The sequence below is a fragment of the Choristoneura fumiferana genome, chromosome 11 (genome assembly GCF_025370935.1).
Source record: "Choristoneura fumiferana chromosome 11, NRCan_CFum_1, whole genome shotgun sequence".
Taxonomy (NCBI): domain Eukaryota; kingdom Metazoa; phylum Arthropoda; class Insecta; order Lepidoptera; family Tortricidae; genus Choristoneura; species Choristoneura fumiferana.
Genome location: NC_133482.1, coordinates 3,936,254 through 3,961,007, shown reverse-complemented (window position 1 = coordinate 3,961,007; position 24,754 = coordinate 3,936,254). Strand labels below are relative to the sequence as shown.

The window sequence follows — 24,754 nt, the reverse complement described above, 5'->3', positions numbered from 1 at the left end:
ATTGTGAGTACGTCTCAAGCTTGGGGTCAAAGTGTCGAATTGTTTGAGTAAAACGGATGGAAGATGTTATTTATTACCTACCATACTTAAGTTTTTTATTATATTTCATGAACCCTTCACCAAACAGACATGTAGAATTGCAGAAGTTTGCACTAATAAATGTAAGCGAAGTGAGTGCGTCGATCTATTCTGAAATATGTTCATGAGCATCAAAAAAGTATGAAATTTAAAAATAAGAAAAAAAAGACCTGACTGCCTTAAATTACTCTTGAGTTGGTAACGTTTTTGAATGAAGTCTCCACTCTCAAAATTTAAGTTACATTTATAACAGAGTTTTCAGACTATTAGGCTTATTTTTTGCTATTTAGTTATATTTAACTTAGTTTTTTTTTATTCAGACAGTTTTTTTATATGATAATTATGTACTTAACAAGTAAGTAAACATAAATAAGGAAAATGAACAAAAATGGTTTGATGTATTTTAATTCTTAGAAAGTTGTGAAAAATGTTTATACTTCGATATACTTACTCATTATTGCGATAATGATAACCTTTAACATGAAATAATGTTGATCAAAACTTAATTTGTTTACTTACTGTTTGCTCTCCGATAAAGTAAGACCTGAAGATGTTAAAGACAACTATATTTATTTCGTTAATTTGTTGTGTTTATGGCTATTTTACATTACCCGGCAAATGTCCAGAAAATGTGAACCTGAAAGAGGATTTTAGACTAGCCGAAGTAAGTAGAAAATATTATTAAAACGCTTTTATTATTGGCTTTACTTATTAATTAATCACTAATACAGGATGCGTCAGTATAACGACAAACTTAAAGAGGAGATAGTAGACAAGTCATCTACCAAATATAGAAAAAGGAAATTAGTAATAGTCTTACCGTTTTCGAGAAATTTCGACTTTTCTAATTTTTTGAAAAAAAAATATTTATAACCACATTAAGATTTGTGATATTCGGAATTAATTATTTTTTAATTAATAATAATGAATAATAATATCATGGGACACTTGACACCGATTGACCTAGTCCCAAACTAAGCAAAGCTTGTACTATGTGTACTATGGATACTAGGCAACGGATAAACATACTTATATAGATAAATACATACTTAAATACATATTAAACATCCAAGACCCGAGAGCAAACATTCGTGTTGTTCACACAAATATCTCTGCCCCGGCCGAGAATCGAACCCGGGACCTCAAGCTTCGTAGTCAGGTTCTCTAACCACTTGGCCATCCGGTCACAAAGTAATGTTGAAACATTTGTGTTACAGACGCAGAAAATTATAAAAAAAACACTTTTTTTTGGCTATATTTAAATTTAAATTTTGCCTATTCTCCTAAACTTTGGAAAATATAATACACCTCGCAAATTTCTTGCCAGATTTTTCACAAAAGAAGTTTTTCATAATCAGTGGTATTTTTTTTACATTAATAAGTGCTTGTTATGTCGTTGTTGTGTAGTGTTTGCGTTCTTGTTGTCTTTACCTCAACATTGTCTTTCAGTTTTACAACACCTGGTACCAGACCCACTACTACTCCAGCGACGCCCATCGTCAGAACAACTGTTCCACTCTCAACCTGATCACTAAACACACTGGCATCTACTTGAACCAATCCAGGGTGGACAGAGGCCTGTTCCATAGATACAGCATAGGAAGGATCGCTATACCATCTGACATTGAAAAACCGGCGTACCTGGATGTTGTCTATGAATTTGAAAACGCGCCCAGGAGGTGTAAGTATTTATTTACAAGAATTTATATGACTGGCAACTGTTTCTAAGTATGTAAGTATATTTATGCAAATTATACGACATTCAGAATCAGTACTTTTTTCACTGAAAGTGACTAAATGTAAAGTAGCTAGCTAGTATAAACAACACACACAAACATCACGCCTGTATTACCAAATGGGGTAGGCAGAGCACACGAAACGTTACCGCTTCGAAGCCACTTTTAGCAATTTTAGGTTTTAAGTTTGACAAAAACGGTACAATAGCGACAGGTTGCTTGCCTGTCGCCTACGGTATACCTTAACCTATATCCTCAGTCGCCTCTTACGACATCCACGGAAGAAATGGAGAGGTGTTATTCTAACCCGATACCACACGGGTTCTAACCCGACACCACACAGTATAAACAAACAAGACATTAATAGCTATTTTCACAAAACACAGTAGGTACAGTTGCCCAGCTAAGTTGTAGTGTAAGTGAGTGTAGAAGGACATAGGTCTTTTTTACATAAACTAAACGCCAACAACAACAATCAACAACAACACAAGGATGTGTTCTAGCACCAACGCTATTTGAGTTATATTTTCACTGGCCATGAGAGACGCACTGCAGCATTGTAAATATAGCAACGGAAATTTTAAATAATGTGGTAGTGAAATTTTACTAAAATGTATGGTAACGTAATTCGTTAACAATGCATTTGACTTAGACATAGACAACTTTATTTCGATATCAAACTTCAAATAATACACAATTTACAGAAAAGTAAAACATTTTGATGATGTCGAAAAGGAACTTGACTCAGCATTACCTTACACTTGACTTAGCATTTGCAATCAACAAAAAATACAGTCAGTAAACAAACAGAGCTTGTGTATTAAACATGACATAAAAAAAACTTAATTCAAATCTGAGAAGTGGTTTTTGACAGAATTAATACCTACGTTCTTATTGTTTTACTCATAAGGTAGAAATCTCTTTTTATTCGTGTAGTTGTTAAAAAAACTTTAATTTTACCTCTATGTCTTTATAGAGGTATTAAAGCGTCATTTTCAATTCCTAGTTGCCCTGCTTTGCTAATTTCAAATGTTATTTTAGGAAATTTAAATTCCATTTTTTTTTCAGTGAAGACAAGAAGATACCCGTTCAGAGTTCTGGCTACCAACTACAACTACTACGCCACTGTTTACACTTGTGAATATAGTCCGCTCATCGACAAGCATTTCAGTAAGTCTCTTCCCTTATAACCTATAACCTTATAACCTTACTGTAAGAAATGATGGTTAAAGACACACAGCAGTAGAATTCATTAGATAGAACATTGTACCTCTGACAAAAGAAAACTAAACAGCCGCTATTAAGGGAATAATAATCATAGAAGAATACATGTTCCCGTCCAGTAGATGGTGGTACTGATGGAACCAAAAAAATCTTTATTTCTTTCATAATATAATAATATACCTTTTATAGAACCTAATTTCTATACCAACTAAATTATTCATAGTCAAAATACCACAAACAGGACTTATCAGGCTGAAACACAGTAATATTTACCTCGACGTTTCGACCACAGTAGAGTGGCCGTTTTTACTTATCACCCCATCACACCGACACACAACACTAATCGTCCCTCCGAACATTCATCCCGACGCCGACACTTATTTATAACAGGATTCCACGAAGATTAAAACTATATCCATCGTCACGGTTGACGGCCACGTAATGTGGTTGAAACGTCGAGGTTAAAATATTACTCGTGTGTTTCAGCGTGTTGAGTCCTATTTGTGGTATTTTGACTATGAGTGAAAATCCCAAAAGTTTAAAACAACTAAATTATTAACATACACCTCGCATTATTTCAGTTTACGTGTGGATCCTCTCAAGAACCCAGCTCCTGAATGACGTGTCCTTAACCCTGGCGACCAAACCCCTTCAGCAACTAGGTTTGGACTCTTCAAAGCTGGTGAAAGAAGACTGGTCCGAGTGCCATCCTAAATATTATGAGGATCAGGCCACTGAGCCCATGACTTTCAGATACCCTGTACCTATTTGAAAAATAATAATTGTGAATTGGATTTTATTAACGAAGAATTTTATTGATAAATAAATTTTTATTTCATTCGCAGTATTTTCTCTTATGTCTTTGTTATAGGTAAGTAATTTTTATATGCCTTATCCATACTAATATTACGTGATTTTTGGCATAGAGATAGTTTATAGGCCAGAGAGTGACATATAGGCTACTTTTTATCCCGGAAAAATGCACAGTTACATGTATGTGTAGTATATTATGTGTGTAGTGTATGTATGTGTGTATGTAGTTGCGTAGTTAAATGTACCCGTACAGTACCAGCTATCACGGCATGGTTCAAGTCAAAATACATCTGCACTTTGGCTTTCCTAGTGTTAAATAGAGGCAAAAATAGTAAAATAATGTACATATATTTTAATAGGCGATTAATTTAAATTTGGAAAAGAAGGGATCCGTTCGACGTAAGGAGTTTAATATTGAACAGCACAATTCTTAGATCAAACTTATATTTACACTGTAGTATTTACAAACAATTATAATGATTTTAACTTTACCCTTTCATTGGTATGGGCCAAATAGTTGCCAGTCGGTGTTTTCAAACACGATTTCTAAGTTAATCCTTAAGAGCCTATGCTAGTTGACGCAATCTGGACGTAGCGGGCGCACGCCTATTGAAAAATTATATAAAAAAATATTTAATAAACTGTTTATTTCAATAAAAAATGCAAATTAACTTGATTAACCTTAGCTTATAATCTTAAATTAAAAAGATTTTTTAAGTTAATAATTGTGAAATTGTGATCATAATTTAATAATTCTAACATTGCTATACTCCATTTATTTTAACATTCGGAACTTAACGGTAAAATTTGCACACGTTTTTAAACGAAACAACGAGACTATTTAAAATTGTGTAAACTTCTACAATAAAAACATAATAAACACCGCTAATAAATGTACATGTAGGTATTTTTAATCCATTTGTGTTCGAAATACGAGAAACGTGTGTTGCAATTTGATCGTTAATCCAAACCCTGAAACAGAGTATAAAATATAAAGCAGCGCTAACTGCACGTGTTACGTGCGACGGATTTTACTTGTATGTATCTGCACCCGCAGGCGTGCGCCCGCTCCGTGCACCCGCGCCAGTTAGCGTAGGCCCTAAAGGTGCGTCTACGCTAGGCGAACCGAGCACGAGCCGAACACAATTCGTCTAATGTGGACCGACTTACAAGCCTCGAACGAGCGCGCTGCGAGCGTTTCGTTCGTGCTCGGCTGCGTTCCGCCAGTTGTCGGTTTTTTGACGAACGCAAAGGGATTTGCTTCGCGCTCGCAGTGCGCTCGTGGACGTGTCCACACTTGACGCCGCGAACGACGAAGCCGGGAACGGCTCCGCTCGTGCTTCGCTCGTGCTCGGTTCGTCTAGCGTAGACCCACCTTTATAATCACGATTAAGGCTCGTTAGTATTAGCTCCATCTATCGTTCATATGCCCAAGAAAGAGTTAAAAATATGTTGATGTATTATTGATCAGCTGAATCTTCGTGAACGTTGACAGCTTGGATATGAGCGGTCCAGTGGGCATTGCACTTTGATTCCCTTTGGTCTACTGGCTCCAAGTACACTGCACTGGCGTAGGGAATGGAATTCAGTTCAAGGCGAGCTTTATTTAATGTTTCTGGGTCCAGCGTTGTTGTTCTTGATAGAATCCAGGCTGAAACTGATTTAAAGTGTTTGTGAGTAAATAGGCTTGGTATAGGATGAATTAATTTAGGAGAATATTTCGATTCGAAGATCGTAGATTTAGGGTATTTTAATTTATTATTTTATTATTTACGACCCAGATGGCCTATGTTAGAGAACTGATTACGAAGCTGAGGTCCCGGGTTCGATTCGTCCAGATATTTGTATGAAAAATACAATGTTTGCGGGTTGGGCGCTATGTTTTAAGTATGTATCTATCTATATAATTTTTATCCGTGCGATAGTAAAGCATAACACAAGCTTTGGCTAAGCACTTTGGACTAGGTCCGTAAACGTGCTATTTTATTTTGTAATTACGGCTAAACTTTGACCCCTATCTCCTGATGAAGAGTGCAGATGAGGCCAAAGGGATCACTGGTTCAGTAACAGCAAAATATTCCGAATCAGTTGGCTCAATGAAGTTACCAATGTTGGCGATTTTAACCATTTGGCGATGAAGATGGGGTTGGTATGCATTGTCGATCAGCGGAAAGCTTTTTGGGGTCATGTGCCATGATAGATACCCTCACGCAGCATGATGAGCAAAGTGGCAAGGAGGCGGAAGGTTGGACGAAGGAAAATGTCTTTTGGTGTAGTGTAGTAATATACTCGTAAGTATCTGTATAGCAGTCCGAGTGTCACCGACGGTGCTGGCTGAAAATAAGCGATGGAGTGTTTTAACGCACAGCATTATGCTAAGTCAGTATTCGATTCGCAACGGCAACGCAATTTGTCCCTCGTGTTGTCTATTTGTAATAATATGGTTTGTATTTTGTGATATCGTGAATAAATGTATTTTCTTTCTTGCTTTGTTATCGTAACATTAAGGAGTAGACCGGCATCAAGAACGTGCTGGAGGCAGGGATAGATTAGAAACCTAACCTTCAGCACTGGAAAGCCACTTTAAAGTATAATCCAATTTGGCTTATCAAGAAATTTGCCCTTAGATTCATTCTTGGTCAAAGTAAAAAATAAAATTTCCCGCTCACGATGGCGATGTCGTCCCGTTTACTTACATACCGATAAAAGTGTACAGAACCCTCGGTGCGCGACTCGCACTTGCCCGGTTTTTTTTCTACATAAAACTGACCGTGATTGACCCCTATCTCACCTGTGTTAAGTGCAAATGAGGCCAAAGGTGCGTATCTCACTGGTTCAGTAACAGTCTATTCACTCTAGCCTTGAAGAGCCATAGATTGTATTTATACGGAAATACAGACGACGGGAGCGAATTCCATTCCTTAGCAGTTCGCATGATGAAAGATGAAGCAAACCGCTTTGTGCGGGCCAATGGAACACTAACACATAAGGGAGCGGGCAACAGCACTCTGTATCCAACTAGCCAACTACGAACTCCAGACTCTAGCACTGCGGCGTGAAAAGCAAGGAGAAACTACCTTGCTATTTTTCCAAAATAGTTTTTATGTATGCGAGATGCTGGATGCTGGTGGCGGATGGATGCGAGGGGCTGAAGACAGTGTGTTGTGGCCCGCCATGGAAGAGGCCTATGTCCAGCAGTGGACTGCTGTAGGCTGATGATGATGAATGAGTAGGTACTAAAGGTGTGAAGGGCGGACGCCATGTACAACTTTTTCTGTGAGCTCAAACATAAACAATTACCCCCTTATTCATAAACGACAATCAAACCTATTTTAGTTAAAATGCCGCTAAAATTCGTTTGTCCTTATCTGTCACTTCGACATTTGTATTTGTTAGAAAGGGACAAAGCATTTGTTAGTTAACATAGGCTTGTTAAGTTTTATGAATAAAGGGGTTAGTAAATAATGAACACTTACAACGGATAATAAATGAATTTTTCGATTTTAGAGGTAGCAAATTGCTGCTCATTTCCATAGCCGCATTCATCATTTTAACATTTCTGCATCGCTTTATTCGCCAAAATCACACTTCTCATAGATAACGAATAGTTAAAATAGTGATTAACTCTTTTATTTATTTCATCTTTAAAGATCTCCGTGCAAAAAAAAACCCCGCTATTTTGAGACTTTTTTTCACTAATTACAACCTTAGAATGGACCCGGGCACTTTAGGTCATACAGCCAAATTAAATAATGTTATGATATTAATAGGTATTCAATAATAAATGTAAATTTCATTTGTTGTCCATTATGTAAGTATTCATTATTATTAATCTATACAGTCAATTTAACTATAATTAAGTAAATATAATACAATGGCTGTTGGCCATTAGATAATTATACCGATGAACTTTTTTTTTTAATTTTTTTATTCCCGCCATTTGCAGTGCGAAAAAGAACATTGTGAAACGTTTCATAATGACATGTCAAAGTTGCGGGTGACACTCTTTCCCGGCCCGGATAACACCGACATGGAAATACCGGCCCTGTTTTTCGTGTACACAGAAGGCATAAAAGCTCCTGTCAGTTTCTCATACAATGCATCTCATTGGATTACCGATATCGTTAGTAGCACATTGTACTACGCGAGTAGAAAAAAGGTACTAAAGTATTCAGCTATCTTCCAAATACTTAGTAGTTTTTCCGCTGGATGAACGCAGTTTTGTTTTTGAATCAGTTGGAGTAGTATAAATTATACTTTCTTAGGCCAAGCGGATCAGAATACTTACTATACTTGATGTCCGTATCCAGGTTACTCTTACATCCGTAGATAATGGCATAATTAGTGTAATCCGTTGTTATCACTGATATTGGTATGCCAACTGGGTCTGAAAGCAAGCCGATGTCTGATTAATAACATTACAATGTTATCTTTACAAATAAATTCCTATCTTTATAAGTTCCATTACTTTTACTTCGATGACATGATTGTTGTTCGCTGATTCGTTTATCGGCACGCCTAGTACAACGTCACAGTAGATCTAATAGCTGGTCCAAAATTTATAAAAAGTGATTATATTCGAAAGTAACAAATCAAAACGGGCCAGATTTCAAAAATGAAAACGAAAGACTGCTTGGAAAATATTTTAAATTGTAAAGTTCATTGTTTTCTGATTCTTTTGTTTCCACACACACATAAATAATCAACTGGACGCCAAGTTTGAACTTTATAGGTCATCTGAAGTAGGTTAGGCTTTTCGGTCTACATATATGTGAACCTTTGCACACCGCATCTTAGAAATGTACGCTGACACACTAGACCGGTCTGAGTGGATAGCCTTGGGGGAGGCCTATGTCCAGCAGTGGACGTCTTTCGGCTGGCCATGATGATGATGATGATGATATCAACTCCTTAGTTCCGACACTGCATTCCAGATGTCGCTGTAGGTCACGAGAAAGTGACTACTCTATTTCAGTATATGTATAAAGTACTCTGTGTACGCTGACAGCGTGCTTTTCTCTCCATAGAGGTGCCATTTAACTTGCGTGCGTATCGTACAAATCGTGCGTCGTGCATGCGTATCAATACAAACGCGTGGTAAAACGCACCCTTTTTAAATAATAAGGGCATTTGCAAAACTTATGTCAGTTAGAGATAAAATGTCAATTTTCAGACGTCAGTATCTAAAATCAACTAAGTCTGAAATGAGAGGTTCTAGGTAATACAACCTTATTTGTTTAACAGATTACCTGATAACATATTATCCGCCTAGAAACTGACAAAAATAACCTCAAAAATATCCTTAAATAAGTATATTTGTTAGAAACTCTTCCATAACACAGTAACATAACTGTAACAATGTAATCATTTATGCAATTCTAAATTACATATTATTTATTACTTATGTTCTTATAGAGACTGTATCCTGCAGACAAACTGTGAAATCAGTTTTGCAGGGCTATGTACAAAAAACTCTGTGAAAGAATGCCAAATAAAATTATTTTTCATTTAATTTCATTTCAAGGGGCAGGTAAAGCTTTCATACGCATATACTACTAAACTGTTAATCTGTGGTGTTTTTTTGACATTCATAAGCGCTTGTTATAGCCTAAATTGAATAAAGATATTTTGACTTTGACTTGGATTTATTTCGAGTTAACTCAAAAGTAGCTTCAAATAGCTCGTCTAAAATTGGACACGGCCACTGCAAAACAGTTCCTTTTTCTTCGAACATGGCTTTACACGTTACAGCATGACACAAGTCGGTGTACCCACTAAGTGCATGAACGCACTAAGCGGTTAGCCGCGCGATTTCGTTGCGCTGTCCCTCAACAAGCGCTAAAACCGCGCGGCTAGCCGCATATGTGTACTTAGCCTAACTCACCAATATTATTCTCCTGTATATAAAAAATGGCGTCGTCTCCAGGCATGTAAGTGCTGTTCACGTGAAGAACAAACTCGATGCCGTCTTTGACGTAGACATGTTCGATTTCGATGTGCCGGCCGCAAGCTTGGATACGCTTGTATGCGCAGGAGCCGAAATCCTCGTACCAGGTCGGGAACCGCTCAATCTCATACCATACGCCGAGGAACTGGAAAGTGCAATAAATGGCATGATAATACCTTAGCGCTTGATTGTATAATTAATCCTACTATAATCCTCATTCCCCCCACCTTGTTGAGCGCAGGCCTCCTCTCAGAACGATTGGGCTTAGGCTAGTAATACAATTATAATCCTACTCCTAATACTCTGTACTAATCAATCGCTGATTCTAGCAACAGTTTTTATGTAACGCGAATTAAAATCACGCCGCAAGAAACTTGGCAGAGAGTGATTTTTTCACAACAAAAAAAAAACAGTAAAACAAAGTAATCACAGACGGTTCTGACAGAAAATCTGCGTCAGGGGCCGTTTCACTTTTGTATGTATTCACTTTCGTATCTTTTTCTATGTATGTTCATTTTGTTTTTTTTTTTTGTTTTATTTGTGTTGTTTTTTTTTTCTATTTTAATTTTGACGTATCTGTGAATGTGAATAAATGTCTTCTTTCTTTCTTTCCTTAATCATACAAATTACGCAAAAAATGAATTTACCGGGATGGTATGTATGGGGTTAGTTAAGAACCCAAGTCAAGTCTAACATAAATTCCACTAATAAATTGTAAATTCGATTGTTTGTAACTCTGTTTGTTTGTTTGTTACTTCATCACGTCTAAACCACTGAACCGATTTAAATGAAATTCGGTACCTATACAAATAGTTTGATACCCGGAGAACATAGGATAGTTTTTATCCCGGAAAATTGCATCCTAGTTCCCGCGGGATAGCGATAAACAAACTCTACGCGGACGGAGTCGCAACGGCTAGTAATGCAATAAATGTGAGAAGTGAGATCTGATCTCTACCAATCATCATATTTCATAACAATTGAGCGTGTCTTAAACTAAGCGAAGCTTCACCTACCTACTGTTTTTTTTTAATGCCGAAAGTCACTGATTTATCAAACCGCCTTGTAGAGGGCGCTGATGTCCACTCTCACATTAATTAGTTCCCTTGATCACCTTTTACGATCCCCGTTAGCCCATACGAAGCGGTTCGCTTCATCTTTCATAATGCGAACTGCTAAGGAATGGAATTCGCTCCCGTCGTCTGTATTTCCGGATAAATACAATCTAGGGCTATTCAAGGCTAGAGTGAATAGGCTGTTACTGAACCAGTGAGATACACCTTTGGCATATAATGACATCCCATACATATCATGCAAGGTATGCATTACATGCGTTGCATTACATATTGGCCATTTCATTCTTGTACACTTTACAGCCTCGCAATGTACCTAATGCAACTTGCCTGATTTTTCTTTCTGGGCTATACAATGAAAATAACTTACTTTTTCCAATTCAAAATATTTCATAGTTTCCACTTCAGAACATGTTCCAAATTTCAACACTTGCGCTCCACACAAACATTGGTTGAAACAAATGAATGCTAACACAGTACAAATAAATTTACCCATTTTTAACACCTTCCTAAAACTAATACGAATGGTTATTGTTCATCTTCGGTAAGTGTTTGGAGTTTATTTTATCTGGCCTATCTTTATCTCCGATAAGTTTCAGATATAAATGTCATTCTTGATCCAGCTATCTTGTAAAAGATTTTAGAGAAAAACCGGTGACGACATAATTTCCTGAATGAATGTTCCCGTTTTCAAGTTCACATGTACTTAATTTTGTATTTAATCACTGCAAGTGTTGCACAAAAATAAATATATATCATGGGAAACTTGACAACAATTGACCTAGTCCCAAACTAAGCAAAGCTTGTACTATAGATACTAGGCAACGGATAAACATACTTACTCGTATATAGATAAACACATATTGAACATCCAAGACCCGAGAGCAAGCATTCGTATTACTCATACAAATATCTGCCACGGCCGGGAATCGAACCTGGGACCTAGAGCTTCGTTGTCAGGGTCTCTACGAGTACAGACTTGACCATCCGGCCGTCTATCATCTTTTCACTTAGTCTTCTCATGCTGGTATTAAAATTCATATTTATTTATGCTGGATGCAACTAGGCTTTACCTACGGCTTCACACACGTAATACTCACAAAAATAATTTATTTAGTTTCTGAAGCGCCTGATAGATAGATGTACTGTGCCTTCAACTTGGTAACGACTCGCTATCTTAGTTTCATAAAAGGTTTGGCGATCCACATGTAATCGTGTGTCAGTTGAACTGAAATTCCGGGATTTTAATAAATTTCCGTGGAAATTCCTAGAAATTAACAGGACCCTAGACTAAACCTACCGATAAATCGAGATTATTCCAGACGGCCAACAGAACTATCCAAATCTATCTAGCCGTTTTAGCGTGAAGGACTAACAAACACAAACACACGTACACGTAAAAACTTTAAAATTTCTATTAATAGTAGGATTACCGCTCTCATAGATGCATTTTGCAGGTGGTAAGACCTTGTGCAAGGTCCGCCCGGATTGCTACCACCATCTTGCTCGCTAATCCTGCCGTGAAGCAGCAGTGCTTGCACTGTTGTGTTTCGGCGTGGAAAGTAAGACAACCGGTGAAATTACTGGCACTTGAGGTATCCCATCTTAGGTCACTAGGTTGGTAAAGCATCTGCAATCCCCCTGGTGTTCTGTCCTGGTGTTCGGGAGTAGTGCATTTTTCCGGGATAAAAAGTAGCCTATGTCACTCTCTGGCCCATAAACTATCTCTATGCCAAAAATTACGTCGATCCGTCACTCCGTTTCAAGGTGAAAGACGGACAAACAAACAAACACACACGCTTTTGCATTTATAATATAAGTATTTATTTAACTTGCTTATTAATAATAATTCCCCTACTCCTAATTATTAATAATCCCTAGTCCGCATTCGCATCTAAATCCGCATTTAAATTTTCATACGGCTTTTGGTCGGTACTTTTATAAGTGTGACTTCATTGCGTCGTTACTCATAATCAGGTAAACTACATAATTACTTATTCAAGCTGACTATCTGGAATACTCGAATTTCTTTATAAAAATTGCAATATCGTGTCGTCATGATTTTAAGTTCGAGATTGCACTAATTATTTACATATAGTTCAATTGTAAGGAAAGTAAGTGATTCATTTTGATAACAGTACCTACGTATCTAATCGTTTTATCAAAGAGCAAAAAAACTTTATTAAAGTAACTTTCTTTATACCTAGTATAGGGTAAAAAGGTATTAGGATTTTTATTGTAAGGATATACCATCAAAAACACAAATGTGAAAATGGGCGCGGAATTCCGTAGGTTGCCTATCCTGAAAAGACAAAGGCTAAGCTCCAGGTTTAAATAAATTAGGTGGTTTTTTTAGGGTTCCGGAGCCAAAATGGCAAAAACGGAACCCTTATAGTTTCGCCATGTCTGTCTGTCTGTCCGTCTGCGGCTTTGCTCAGGGACTATCAATGATAGAAAGCTGTAATTTTGCACGGATATATATGTAAACTATGCCGACAAAAAAGTACAAATTTAAAAAAAAATTTTTTTAGTGTACCTCCCATAGACGTAAAGTGGGGGTGATTTTTTTTCCCATCAAACCCTATAGTGTGGGGTAACGTTGGATTGGTCTTTTAAAACCATTAGGGGTTCGCTAAGGCAATTTTTCAATTCAGTGATTTATTTGCGAAATATACAACTTTAAAGTGCACATTTTCATTAAAATCGAGCGTCCCTCCCCCTCTAAAATCTACACCGGTAAGTGTAAAAATTTGAAAAAAAACATGATGGTAGTAAGTATATCAAACTTTCAAAAAAAACTATAACGGCTAAGTTTGCTTGAGAATTATTAGTAGTTTAAGAGTAAATAGCAGCCTTAAAATATACCTAAACTTGGAAGATTCCGTATAAGATACGAAATCCTTAAAAAAATATTACTTACTGAATTTTTTCGTTATGGCTACGGAACCCTATTTTGGGCGTGTCCGAAACGCTTTTAGCCGGTTTTTTACTAACAAATTATCAGTATTACGACATTTTATTCTATTATTCTTTTTAAAAATTACTTCTCTATCCATTTAATTCACGACTTTTTAGTCTACGAAACACATTAAAACGTTTAGTCTCTCCTCTGTTGAATAGAATACGAGTATATAGATAATCCAATACTTTAAAATTGATAGACATACCATTTATAGCATTTATTGTACAGTCGATTACAAAGATATACATAGATACGACCGAAGTTACTGAAATAAGTGTAGGTATACATATACTAACTTTATTGACTGAAGAATAGTCGTGTATTACTTATACATATTTTTGTAATATTGGCCGTATCAATATATTTTTGTAGTCGACTGGTTTGCCCTTCACCTAAGATATATTGACCTTACAATATAATAACTGTAACTTGCTTATTACATAAAGAAGAGATAAGCAAAACATAAAACGACGTGGATGTGAATTGAATAAATGCCTGAATTATGTCTATTTTACAAAGAGATTGTTTATAAATAAACAACAGAAGATAACCTCTAAGTTTACCCATTGTTGAAATTTACAATAGAATGGCCTGCGCGTGATTTGAGAAAAAGCATTTCCGATAGATTAAATCGGTACATAAGGCTTCCGTTTCTTGTTGAAAAAATATCTGATTATTATTTTGTGTTTGTAGGGTTCCGTTCCTCAAAAGGAAAAAGGACTATCATACCATTATGTCCACAGTACCATTGTGTCTGCAGTAGAACTAAGGTGACCGACATAGTCCATAGAATTGTGAAACTGAAGTGGCAGTGGGTGGGGCACATTGCTCGCAGGACTGATGGCTGATGGGGTCAGAAGGTTCTCGAATGACATCCGCGGACCGGGAGACGAGCTGTCTTCCAATAAGATGGAGCGACGATTTGGTTAAGATAGCGGGATCGCGTTGGATGCGGAAAGCTCAAGACCGGTCTGAGTGGAGAGCCTTGGGGGAGGCCTATGTCCAGTAGTGGACGTCTTTCGGCTGACATGATGATACCATTATGGCAGACGCCTGTATGCTGTATGTTTTGGGAATTTAAAAACATGTCACAATTTTCAGTGGATCCGAACTAAAAACATATTTCTAAACTTATATTAACTGAACTTAATATGTAGGTGACAATAAAAGTATAAAAAGAAACCCCGGTCCAAAGATCTGCCTGTGGCAAGGTGTTCAAAACGCTTGTGGCATTATCTCTTTGAACATTAAGAGTGATCCGCTGGGATAAGTACGCGCCAGCTCTTGAATCCCCAGAAGCGTCGACCAACCGGGACGTCAGGGCCGATATAAAAGATTTTGTGTCGGCTGACCAGGGCCCTAAAATCTCAACAGCAAATGCTGCAAACTCATAATAATTGATTGAATAAGGCGTTACTTTGCGGAAGTCCATATCAATGAACTAAAAGAATTTCTTTGCTCACCCGCGACTTTATGATGCGATGCTACCAGATGTTAGTCTAACATACATGGCATATGTAGCATGGCGTACGGTTGTGTTGCTCTGAAGATGAGCTCTGGTTGAGTTCGAAACGCGTCAGTTTAGTGCGGTGGTGGTGGTGATAGATGGGTTTGTGTGATTTGTGTGTGTTCTTACAGTGTGGAGGTGGAGGAACTGCATGAACACGCATATTTTGCATAAACTTAGCTATCATAAGGTCGCGGGCGAGCAAAGAAATTTAAAATTTTCATTCATAATACTTTAATATGGAGGAGTAACTGATTTTCCCAATCTACTATAGGCACCCCTCTTCTTTCGCAGAAGCACGCGAGCGCGCAATCATTGTTGACCGTTGTTGCTATAAACGTCAGGAAAACAGGAAGTACGTAATAGTAACCGTGACAATATTTACTTACAACGACACTTGTGTGGAATTCCACAATGGGTCAAACTTTAGTTAAAATTATATTTTTCTGACATACGACTTCTTCTTCTCCTCGGCTTGGATATTTATGAGATTTGAATACTTTTTCCAAACAAATTAGTTTTCAATTGTTATTTGGCACGTTTTTAAAGTATGTTTTGTCAGGAATTACATTATTTGTAAGTTGATTTATTTAAAAAAAAACTGTCTAAGATTTAATAAACGGCAACAATTAGCTGCAATTTCCAGCTAAATCTTCTGGAACGCAAACAAAAAACTAACAATCACTATAAAGGAAGTTTCTTTTTCTGTTAACGTTCAGTATTCGATCAGCTTCCAAGATTTGCGGCCGTTTTTCTGTGACAAGATTCCAAGATGCTAATTATCAGTTTAGTTTTAGTACTTTGTGTATTTGGCACTGATACCGCGATGCAGAATGCGCCCTGCCCCGTTGTAAGCACTAGAGAAATTGATTTGAAAGAGGTGAGTTATGTAATTCATCAATATCATATTAATTTTGAACACCTGATGCAAAAAATGGTTCTTATAAGTTTAACGCCAGTATCTGTTTGTGTGTGGCATCGTAGGTTTCAAAAAGATAAACAGCCTTTCTTGCCGTGGTTTTTAGCTATAACTTTGCGACTTTACAAAAACTATCTGTACTATACCGAATTCTAAATGACGTGAAGAAGTAACAAACAACCAGACTTACAAACTTTCGCATTTACAACATTAGTAGGATTAATTTTGAATACGAATGATAAATGGGATTTTCTCAAAAGTCCCTACTGTTTCACAAGATTAAATAACGTCAGATTATTTTTGATTTACCTTTTCCATATAATTGGAATTGACGTCAATAGGGGAACCACCTTTTGTTATCAATGTTATCCATCGCATATAACGAGTATTTCATCGTGGCGTCGTAATGCTTCTAAAATGATTCTGTTTTTCATTTTTTTTTCCTAAAATTATATTCGTTTTTAATACCTACTTGTGTTTGCATCCATGTTGACCTGTGCAAACTTTTAATAGTTTATTTGATATTTATCATTCATTTGAGTTGTAAAAATTATCACAAAACATATTAAACTAAAACTACAACACATTCTTTATTAATAAACATATATCATCATCCCAGCCTATATACGTCGCACTGCTGGGCACAGGCCTCCTCTCATAATGAGAGGGCTTGGGCCGTAGTTCCCACGCGGGCCCAGTGCGGATTGGGTTTTTTTAATATGTATATACATATTACATAAATATAGGTACTCTGTCTTTTACATTCTTCAAGCATAAAATTAAAAATTAATTGCAAATAAGTAATTGTAGAAGATTCTATATAGTATAACTATATTTTAATGACTGGGTACTCATGAGTAAAGGCTTTTCTTAGGTTCATTCGTCACTACTTTGAAAAAATCTCGTATCTCAAATCAATACGTCAACAAATTTGACCCTTAAAACAATGTTCATTAAGTTCACTCGGAAAGATCGATCGATTTTGAGATACCAGCTTTTTTCAAAGTAGTGACAATATGTCATTTAATATCACGTTTGTCAACACGAAATTGTTTTTTTGGTCCGCAATGTACTGACTTTCACCGCCCGGAAGCCAGTTTGTATTTTTAAAACGTTCTCAATTTAAGAATATCACAAGTCTTATGCCACCATGAGGCCATAAAAAGTTCAAATATCATGATTTAAAAATGTAAGTGAAACAAACGATTATTCACGCTATTTTTAACCCCCGGCGCAAAAAGAGGGGAGTAATAAGTTTGACCGCTATGTGTGTCTGTCTATCTATCTGTGACACCGTAGCTCTTAAACGGGAGAACCGATTTAAATGCGGTTTTTTTTATTTGAAAGCAAGTTTTCTAGCGATGGCTCTTAGACACGTTTTATCAAAAAAGGTTCAGCCGTTTTTGAGATATTGAACTTTGAAGTGACGATGTCGGTGGTTTTCCAACTTTTTGTTGGTAAGGTTAGTTTAACCTCGTAAGTCCTCGTTTACTTACTTCACAAAGTAAAAATCAAAAAATAAGAATAACTGCAGAATGTATTTGGTGGAGCACATTTTTTTCAATGAAATAAGAACTTTAACTCTATGTAACTAATTTCCAAAATCACAAAACTTTAAATTCTCAGGTGCGATCGGTCTGTATACCAAAAAAAACAGGACTTACGAGTTTATTATTTTTGTTTCTTTGCGTTCCCGCAGTTAGACGGAAAATGGTACGTTGCCGGTGCAGCCACCGACTTACCCCTCCAAGGTGATTGCGCCATGGTCGTGTTCAACCATAAGAACGACAACACAACAGATGTCTCCATCAGTTGGATCAACAACAACACTGCTAGCTTCTACAATGGCTCAGTAGCTCTCACTATGGACCCTAACAACAGCAGCGGGGACTTACTGTTAATTACATACACAGGTAAACACCTAAACATCACAACATAACAGACGTACTTACATCGATGTGTAGGATCACCAACAACACTGCTAGCTTTTGCAACGGCTCAGTCGCTCTGTCTATGGACCCTTAAAACGGCAGCTGGTAGCCATTGTTAATCACAACAGGTAAAGCCCTAAAAATCACAATACAAGAGATGTATCCATGAGTTGAATCACCAACAACACTGCTAGCTTTTACAACAGCTGAGTATAGCTCTTTCTATGCAACGTAACAACGACAGCGGGTAGCTACTATTATTCGCATACATAGGTAAATCCCTAAAAATTACAACGTGATAACTGTAGGTACAGGTATCCATCAGTTGGATCAAAAACAACATCTGCTAGCTTCTACAATGGCATTTTAAGGCTACAATTTTCTAAAAGTCACCCGTATAAACAAGTCTGAGTACCTAAATTTGAGGAACCCTATGACCCTATCATTGTTGTGTGCAATAAGTACCTATCGGTCTGTTCAAGCCTTATATTTTTGTTTCAGACCAAAAGATAGAGTCATACTCCTTCCTAGACGTGAATTACGAACACTATGCTGTAATATTTTCGTGCAACAATAGTGACGATGGAAACAGTAGTACATGTAAGTATCTAGTGCTTAGTAATACGTCTTTAAATAGTTAACAACACGTAACATACCTTTTTAGACGTGTTAGTATTAAATAATTTATTGACTCAGGCGTTACGTATGTAGTTACTTTACAGAGGTCCATATTAATAAATAAACTATTGACAAGCACTTGCTTACCTGCGACCTTAAAGTTTAAATAGATACGTAAAACATAGATACTTATTGACCAGATGGCCTAGTGGTTAGAGAACCTGACTGCGAAGCTTGAGGTCCCGGGTTCGATTCCCGTGTCGGGGCAGATATTTGTATGAAAAATACGAATGTTTGTTCTCGGGTCTTGGGTGTTTACTATGTATTTAGTATGTATCTATCTATATAATTATATTTATCCGTTGCTTAGTACCCATAACACAAGCTTTGCTAAGCTTACTTTGGGACTAGGTCAATTGGTAAGAATTGTCCTGTGATATTTATTTATTTATTTAGTTAGTGTTTTAAAAGTACCTACCTGACGACCTAGTTCGACAAGTGCCCGTTCTCTTCTGAATTCTTCATTTCTTTCTGTGAAATTGCAAGTATAAAAAACCGAGGCAAATGACGGAGATCGTATGTCGGTGACACTGTAATGATAGGGTCAAGTTACGATTGCGTCTGCCTAGTGCAATGTAAACGCCATGTACAGTCAGCTGCAGAGAAAAGGTATCCCCCAAGGTTTGTTTAGAAAATAACACTTCACATCGTCATATCGCCATAGGACGTTGGACATAGACCTCCCCCAATATACCTTCAGTTACTTCGGTTGGAAGTGGCTAGCATCCACCGTGAACCTGCGGCTTTAACTAGATCATCCGTTCTTCCCGTTGGTGGACGTCCTATGCAAAGTGGTCTAGTAAATTAATAATGCATTTTCAGTCAAATCTATCTGTAACATTCGATGTTTTAATGTTTGTTTGTGTTACACTGTAATGCGGCAGTAGTACCTAAACTAATTTTCTGGTTGGCTGGAGGCCATGCTCCTTCGGACGGAAACCCGCGTCATTCTGTGGCTTAATTATTTTTTAATTAGTATATTTCATTTGTTTTTGCTGCTATGAGGTCAATAAACGACCAAGGAATTGTTTCTTTAAGTTTTGATTGTTTTTATTTGATTGAGAAAAGGGTTCATGTATTCAAGTGGTATTTTTGATTTTCGGTCATTTTATTCATTCAACAGCTCAAATGAAGTTAATTTCTTCAAGATACTAGTGGCCTAACTCTTATTGTTTAAAAAACACCAAGAATTGAGATACTTAATTATGTGCTATAAAAATAGCGGCTTTTAATCCATGCTTCCGTTTGGCATAATACTCCAAGTCAGATTTTCAAGAAATTACAACTTTGTCTAATTTTAACTGCGCGTTTTTCATGTTGTATATTGAGGTAATAAATAATAATAATATCCAAGACGCCAAAAACTATACACCTTTATGCCACTAAGCATAAAGGTAGACGTATACAAAATATTTGATGCTGCAGCTGTGTAGGATATTTGAGTCATTAAAATTAAATATAATCGCAATCTATGCCCTGTAGAAAATTATGACTATTTAATGCATACGGAATCTCACAAAAAAACACAACCAACATACTAGACCTAGGAGAAGTGACAAATTATGATACGAGCACAAGTAAACAATCTCTACGAAACATATACTTGGATTAAGTAGATAACATGTTATATACGTATCACCATTCCTCAATGAAAGCATTATAAATTTAATTTGTATCGTAACAGGTGCAATAAATTCTTTCATTATTTAATACGTTGCTATATATTTTTGAGATTAATCTTAATATATTTACGACATTTATAAGTGACGTTTCTTATTATTCTTAATTTTTATTTTACCTAAAACTAAAAATCAATCAAAATAAATCGATAAAACTAAAGAAATATAATTATATAGCAATCCATGGAAAATAAAAAAAGTAGAAACCTAGCAAGTGAACTATGATTTCGACTGTTGCTATTTAATTTCCTCTCAATCGAAGTGAACAGCAGAGTGTAAAACTCGAGCATTAAACCCATTTTACACTCGACGTGTTTATCTACCCTCGCCGTACCAGCTCGGGTGGCTATATGAACGCCTGGGGTAAAATGGCTGGTTTTATGCTCTTGTTGTAAGATTAATTTAAAATTTGTAAAGGATGCAGATAGAAAAACAACGCAAGTAAAATCGAAATAATAATGTTTTTCTTTGTTTCTAGATGAATTATGGAAACTTAGTCGCAGTCCACATCTCAAGGACCAAGATGCCGAGGAAATGGACCAAGCCATTAACTACTATGTACAGGACACAGAGTTTGTGAATTTCAATGCAACTGAAGACTCATGCCAAGGAAATGGGGGAAATGATATACACTCCTCAGTGGCTATTACTTCTGTAGCAACTATAGCATTGTTTAGAAGATTTTATTAATGTGGTATTTGACTGTTTTTATTTATTTTATAATACAAGCCTTTACTAAAAAAAATTGAGAGACAGTGAAAGACATTCCTTGTGACGTCCACGCCATACTTATTGCATAGAAAAAAACCTTTTTAGAAACAGACAAAAAATTATGTATTTTTAACTGACGAAAAAAAACGGAGGAGGTTCTCAAGTCCACGCATATACATATATAACTTTATACATGTTGTCCAATTTTGATAATTATTTTTTATTGGAAAGGGTATATACCCCGAAATTGGTCCCATATAAATTTGAAAGAAAATTTGATCCTTATTAGGTAGGAAAATAGGGATGATTGATAGTTCACTCACTGATTGTACTTAATGTATGAACCACGCATTAATTTTTACACAGTAGTCCGATTTTGAAAATTCTTTTTTTATTGGATAGAGTACCTTGAAGTTGGTCCCATATAAATCTGGAAAAAAAGATCTTACCCTAAGGGTGGGAAAAACTTATATAATATTTTTTCTAACAAAAATTTAAACCGTCGGAAAAACTGAAAAGCAAAAAATAATAAACCCTTTTTATTTAACCTTAATAGTTCGAAGTCGGTGCCTCAGCATTAGCCAGCAGGAGTGGACCTGTAGTCATTTGATGGACTTCTATCACTCCTCCTGGCTCGTGCTGAGGCACCGACTTCAAACTGGTACCTAGATTAAAATAAAATAAAAATGGTTTATTATTTTTTGCTTTTCAGTTTTTTCGGCGGTTAAATTTTTTGTTATCAAAATCACTCTAAATTCAATTTTCAACCCAAGTTTTTAGGATACGATAAATGCAGGAACTATCAAATACCGTATCGTAAAAAGGGCCGAAGAAACGTTCGTTATTTTGAAAAACTCGATACTTAAATGAGTCAAAAAACGAGTAACAAAGGAGCTACTGCTAATCTGGGGACAGTAAAAATATCCTTAAATAACACTGAAGTTACTAGGGATAGTTTCGATTGGCCCAGAATTTTAAAAACCCCCGTACAGTCGAGGAAACTAAATCATCAGAATAAAACCAAAATTGCGCTATGATTTCTCTGGAAGATATATATGGGATGTTAACATAATAAGTCGTAAATGTAACCAGACTAGTGTTGTCTATGACTGATTAACCTGACAATAAACTCATAGAACTCCACAGAACTGGTAAATTTTATTGTAAACAGGGGTACAAAATAAGACATAAAATTATCATAACACCATTTAAGACGCCTCTACTACATGAAATAGAGCGAGTACTGCCTTTTCGCAACGTAACGTTTGGCAACCTGTTTCATTTCGCAAACTCTAAAACCGTAAACATTTCAGGATTTATTTCAGGGTCAACGTGTAGAACCCTTTGGGTTAGGTTAGGTTAGTTTTATAAAAATCCTGAAATATTTACAGTTTCAGAAATATTAAACAGTTGGGAAATGAAAAGTTGCGAAATGAAACAGGTTGCCAAACGTTATTCGCCGAAACATTATTAAACTGAAATAGGAAACATGCTAAAAGTAGTATATTATTAATTTATTCAATATGGAGTATAGCTACGGTTTTTAAAAATAGGGACACCACCAATCAATTGACGTACTTTTCATGAGCTGTCAAAACACACTTCTCCCATAGAGTTTGAATGGTAATAGCAACTTATGACGTCACTTGTTCGCACACTCAATCAACTAACTATTTATTTGTTTTAAAGCAACAAAAAATGTAATTTTGCAGTTATTCGAAAATTAATCTGGTTTTCAGGGCTAAAATAAAGCGTTTTTTTACTGGAGTCGTGTCTTCGAATTATTTTTTAATGGTGTCAACATCCTTATTAACTATTTATTTAATAAGTTTACTTAGTAAGAGAAAATGTGATTTTAATGTTATTTAGAGAACGAATTAAAATAAATGCACGACTGTGTGGATTTGTGTTTTTTTTTCAAAGTTATCGTAACTATAGTAGTCCCCCGTAAGAAGTCAATTCTGACACGTGTCACTCCCTTACTGAATACGTCAAAAAACAAAAACATGTGTTTAGTAGGTTTCGATTTGTAGCATTCGAACATGGCGGATGTAGACAATACTATTATCTAATTTTGGTATTTCTGTTTCTTTGGCTAGTTGAAGTATAATTTTGATAGTGTTTTATGCGGCGATTAACCGTGAACAGTGATCACAAAATTCTATATTGCTCTCGTGTCTGACATTTTTTAATGCGCAAGTTGTGTCCACGTGGTTTCTGGAATTTTACTATCAACTTGCAAAAACTACAACCACCGTACAACGTCCCTCTTAAAGAGAGTTTACTTTGACACTGGCGAAATTGTCCTATTAATTAGAGCAGAAAAGCCATATTTTAAAAGAGAAGAACTACAATCATCGTACAACGTCCCTCTCAAAGAGAGTTTACCTTGACAGTGGCGAAATTGTCCTATTAATTAGGACAGAAAAGCCATATTTTAAAAGAGAAGAAGAAGACTTATTTAATAGCAGGATGACAGGTGTCAAGATTGACTTCTCAGCGGCGTACTACTATAGTTATAGTGCGAAGATGAACGTCAACAAACGTACAGTCGAGTAAACTGAATCGCCTTCCAGGGCGGAACCTTTTCGTAATCAGTTTCGCAAATTTTTTTGGCCAATATTATGAGATGTTAACATAACATAAGTAACACAAAGGTTCCATCTGGTACGTGTACGTGATTCAGTTTCAGGTGATAGCTAAGTTATGTCGATTAATGCCAAGTTAAATCATCTATTAAATAATTGATTGAATCAAGCGTTAGTCTACGGAGGTCCATATAAATGAACTATAACAATTACTTTGCTCACCCGCGACAAAGTAATTGCAAGTAGTTTCTAATTGAGCAAAGTAATTGTTTTAGTTCAGTGGCTGATTTAGTTTAGTTTAGATAATTTAATTGAAATTAATTGTGCTTGGAACGATCCATTTTTGCTAAGGAATTCTATTTCCTGCTACAAGTATTTTATCGCCATCTTTCGGATCACTTTGGTACTCAAATCGCAAGATAGCCGGAATGTAGAGATTGCTCTAAACTCCGCTAGCGCTATGAAACTTAGTTGATTCCGTTCATAGGCAACAGATGGTGCTGTTATTGACGAAACTTTTTAACGAATAAAAAGTCCGCTTCATTTCTTTTTTTAACCGCGTTTATAGATAAGTGGGCATTATAATAATTGTATGGATGTGTCCGTTTAGTTACGACTTTTTTTAAACCATTTTCGTACATATCCATACAATATTTTGGGGACACATTAATCTGGAGACCCTGTTTTTACAGCTCGGAATCATGGACTGAGTCTTACCTCCCAAATTTTGTTGAAATCTGAGAGATAAACTCAGGGTACAATAGTAATAGAAATGCCTAAGTAAGTCTCATTTTGGGGAAGTCTATCTGTGAATTGTAGTGAACGCAACATAGCATGGGGCACACCGTGTCAAGTATGAATGTTTTTCGGAGTAACATTATGTTATTCTAAGTTATCCAAATGCTCCG

General features: G+C 36.3%; 3 protein-coding genes across 3 annotated transcripts; 2 read left to right on the top strand and 1 right to left on the bottom strand.

Moving 5' to 3' along the window:
- Positions 1-578: 578 nt before the first annotated feature.
- On the top strand, positions 579-3,878 carry LOC141432503 (insecticyanin-A-like). Its single transcript, XM_074094092.1, has 4 exons — positions 579-742; positions 1,528-1,759; positions 2,883-2,984; positions 3,620-3,878. Exons 1-4 carry the CDS (start codon positions 629-631, stop codon positions 3,808-3,810), a joined length of 639 nt encoding a protein of 212 aa, XP_073950193.1. The 5' UTR covers positions 579-628; the 3' UTR covers positions 3,811-3,878.
- A 362-nt stretch (positions 3,879-4,240) lies between these two features.
- Positions 4,241-11,410, bottom strand: LOC141432504 (lopap-like). Its single transcript, XM_074094094.1, has 4 exons — positions 11,242-11,410; positions 9,736-9,943; positions 8,140-8,238; positions 4,241-5,508 (listed from the first exon to the last, which is right to left on the bottom strand). The coding sequence occupies exons 1-4, from the start codon at positions 11,365-11,367 to the stop codon at positions 5,312-5,314; spliced, it is 630 nt and encodes a 209-aa protein (XP_073950195.1). The 5' UTR covers positions 11,368-11,410; the 3' UTR covers positions 4,241-5,311.
- A 4,652-nt stretch (positions 11,411-16,062) lies between these two features.
- Positions 16,063-23,159, top strand: LOC141432310 (uncharacterized). Its single transcript, XM_074093857.1, has 4 exons — positions 16,063-16,220; positions 17,959-18,172; positions 18,692-18,790; positions 21,026-23,159. Exons 1-4 carry the CDS (start codon positions 16,113-16,115, stop codon positions 21,235-21,237), a joined length of 633 nt encoding a protein of 210 aa, XP_073949958.1. The 5' UTR covers positions 16,063-16,112; the 3' UTR covers positions 21,238-23,159.
- The last annotated feature ends 1,595 nt before the right edge of the window (positions 23,160-24,754 follow it).

Excerpts from the sequence above, each read along its gene's own strand:
- LOC141432503 (XM_074094092.1), top strand. The coding sequence starts at position 629 with ATGTTAAAGACAACTATATTTATTTCGTTAATTTGTTGTGTTTATGGC. Across the intron at positions 1,760-2,882 it reads TGAAAACGCGCCCAGGAGGT|TGAAGACAAGAAGATACCCG; the intron begins GTAAGTATTTAT and ends TTTTTTTTTCAG. Across the intron at positions 2,985-3,619 it reads GCTCATCGACAAGCATTTCA|TTTACGTGTGGATCCTCTCA; the intron begins GTAAGTCTCTTC and ends GCATTATTTCAG.
- LOC141432504 (XM_074094094.1), bottom strand. The coding sequence starts at position 11,367 with ATGGGTAAATTTATTTGTACTGTGTTAGCATTCATTTGTTTCAACCAA. Across the intron at positions 9,944-11,241 it reads AATATTTTGAATTGGAAAAA|TTCCTCGGCGTATGGTATGA; the intron begins GTAAGTTATTTT and ends TGCACTTTCCAG. Across the intron at positions 8,239-9,735 it reads TATACAGGAGAATAATATTG|ACCCAGTTGGCATACCAATA; the intron begins GTGAGTTAGGCT and ends GCTTGCTTTCAG.
- LOC141432310 (XM_074093857.1), top strand. The coding sequence starts at position 16,113 with ATGCTAATTATCAGTTTAGTTTTAGTACTTTGTGTATTTGGCACTGAT. Across the intron at positions 18,173-18,691 it reads ACTGTTAATTACATACACAG|ACCAAAAGATAGAGTCATAC; the intron begins GTAAACACCTAA and ends TTTTTGTTTCAG. Across the intron at positions 18,791-21,025 it reads CGATGGAAACAGTAGTACAT|ATGAATTATGGAAACTTAGT; the intron begins GTAAGTATCTAG and ends CTTTGTTTCTAG.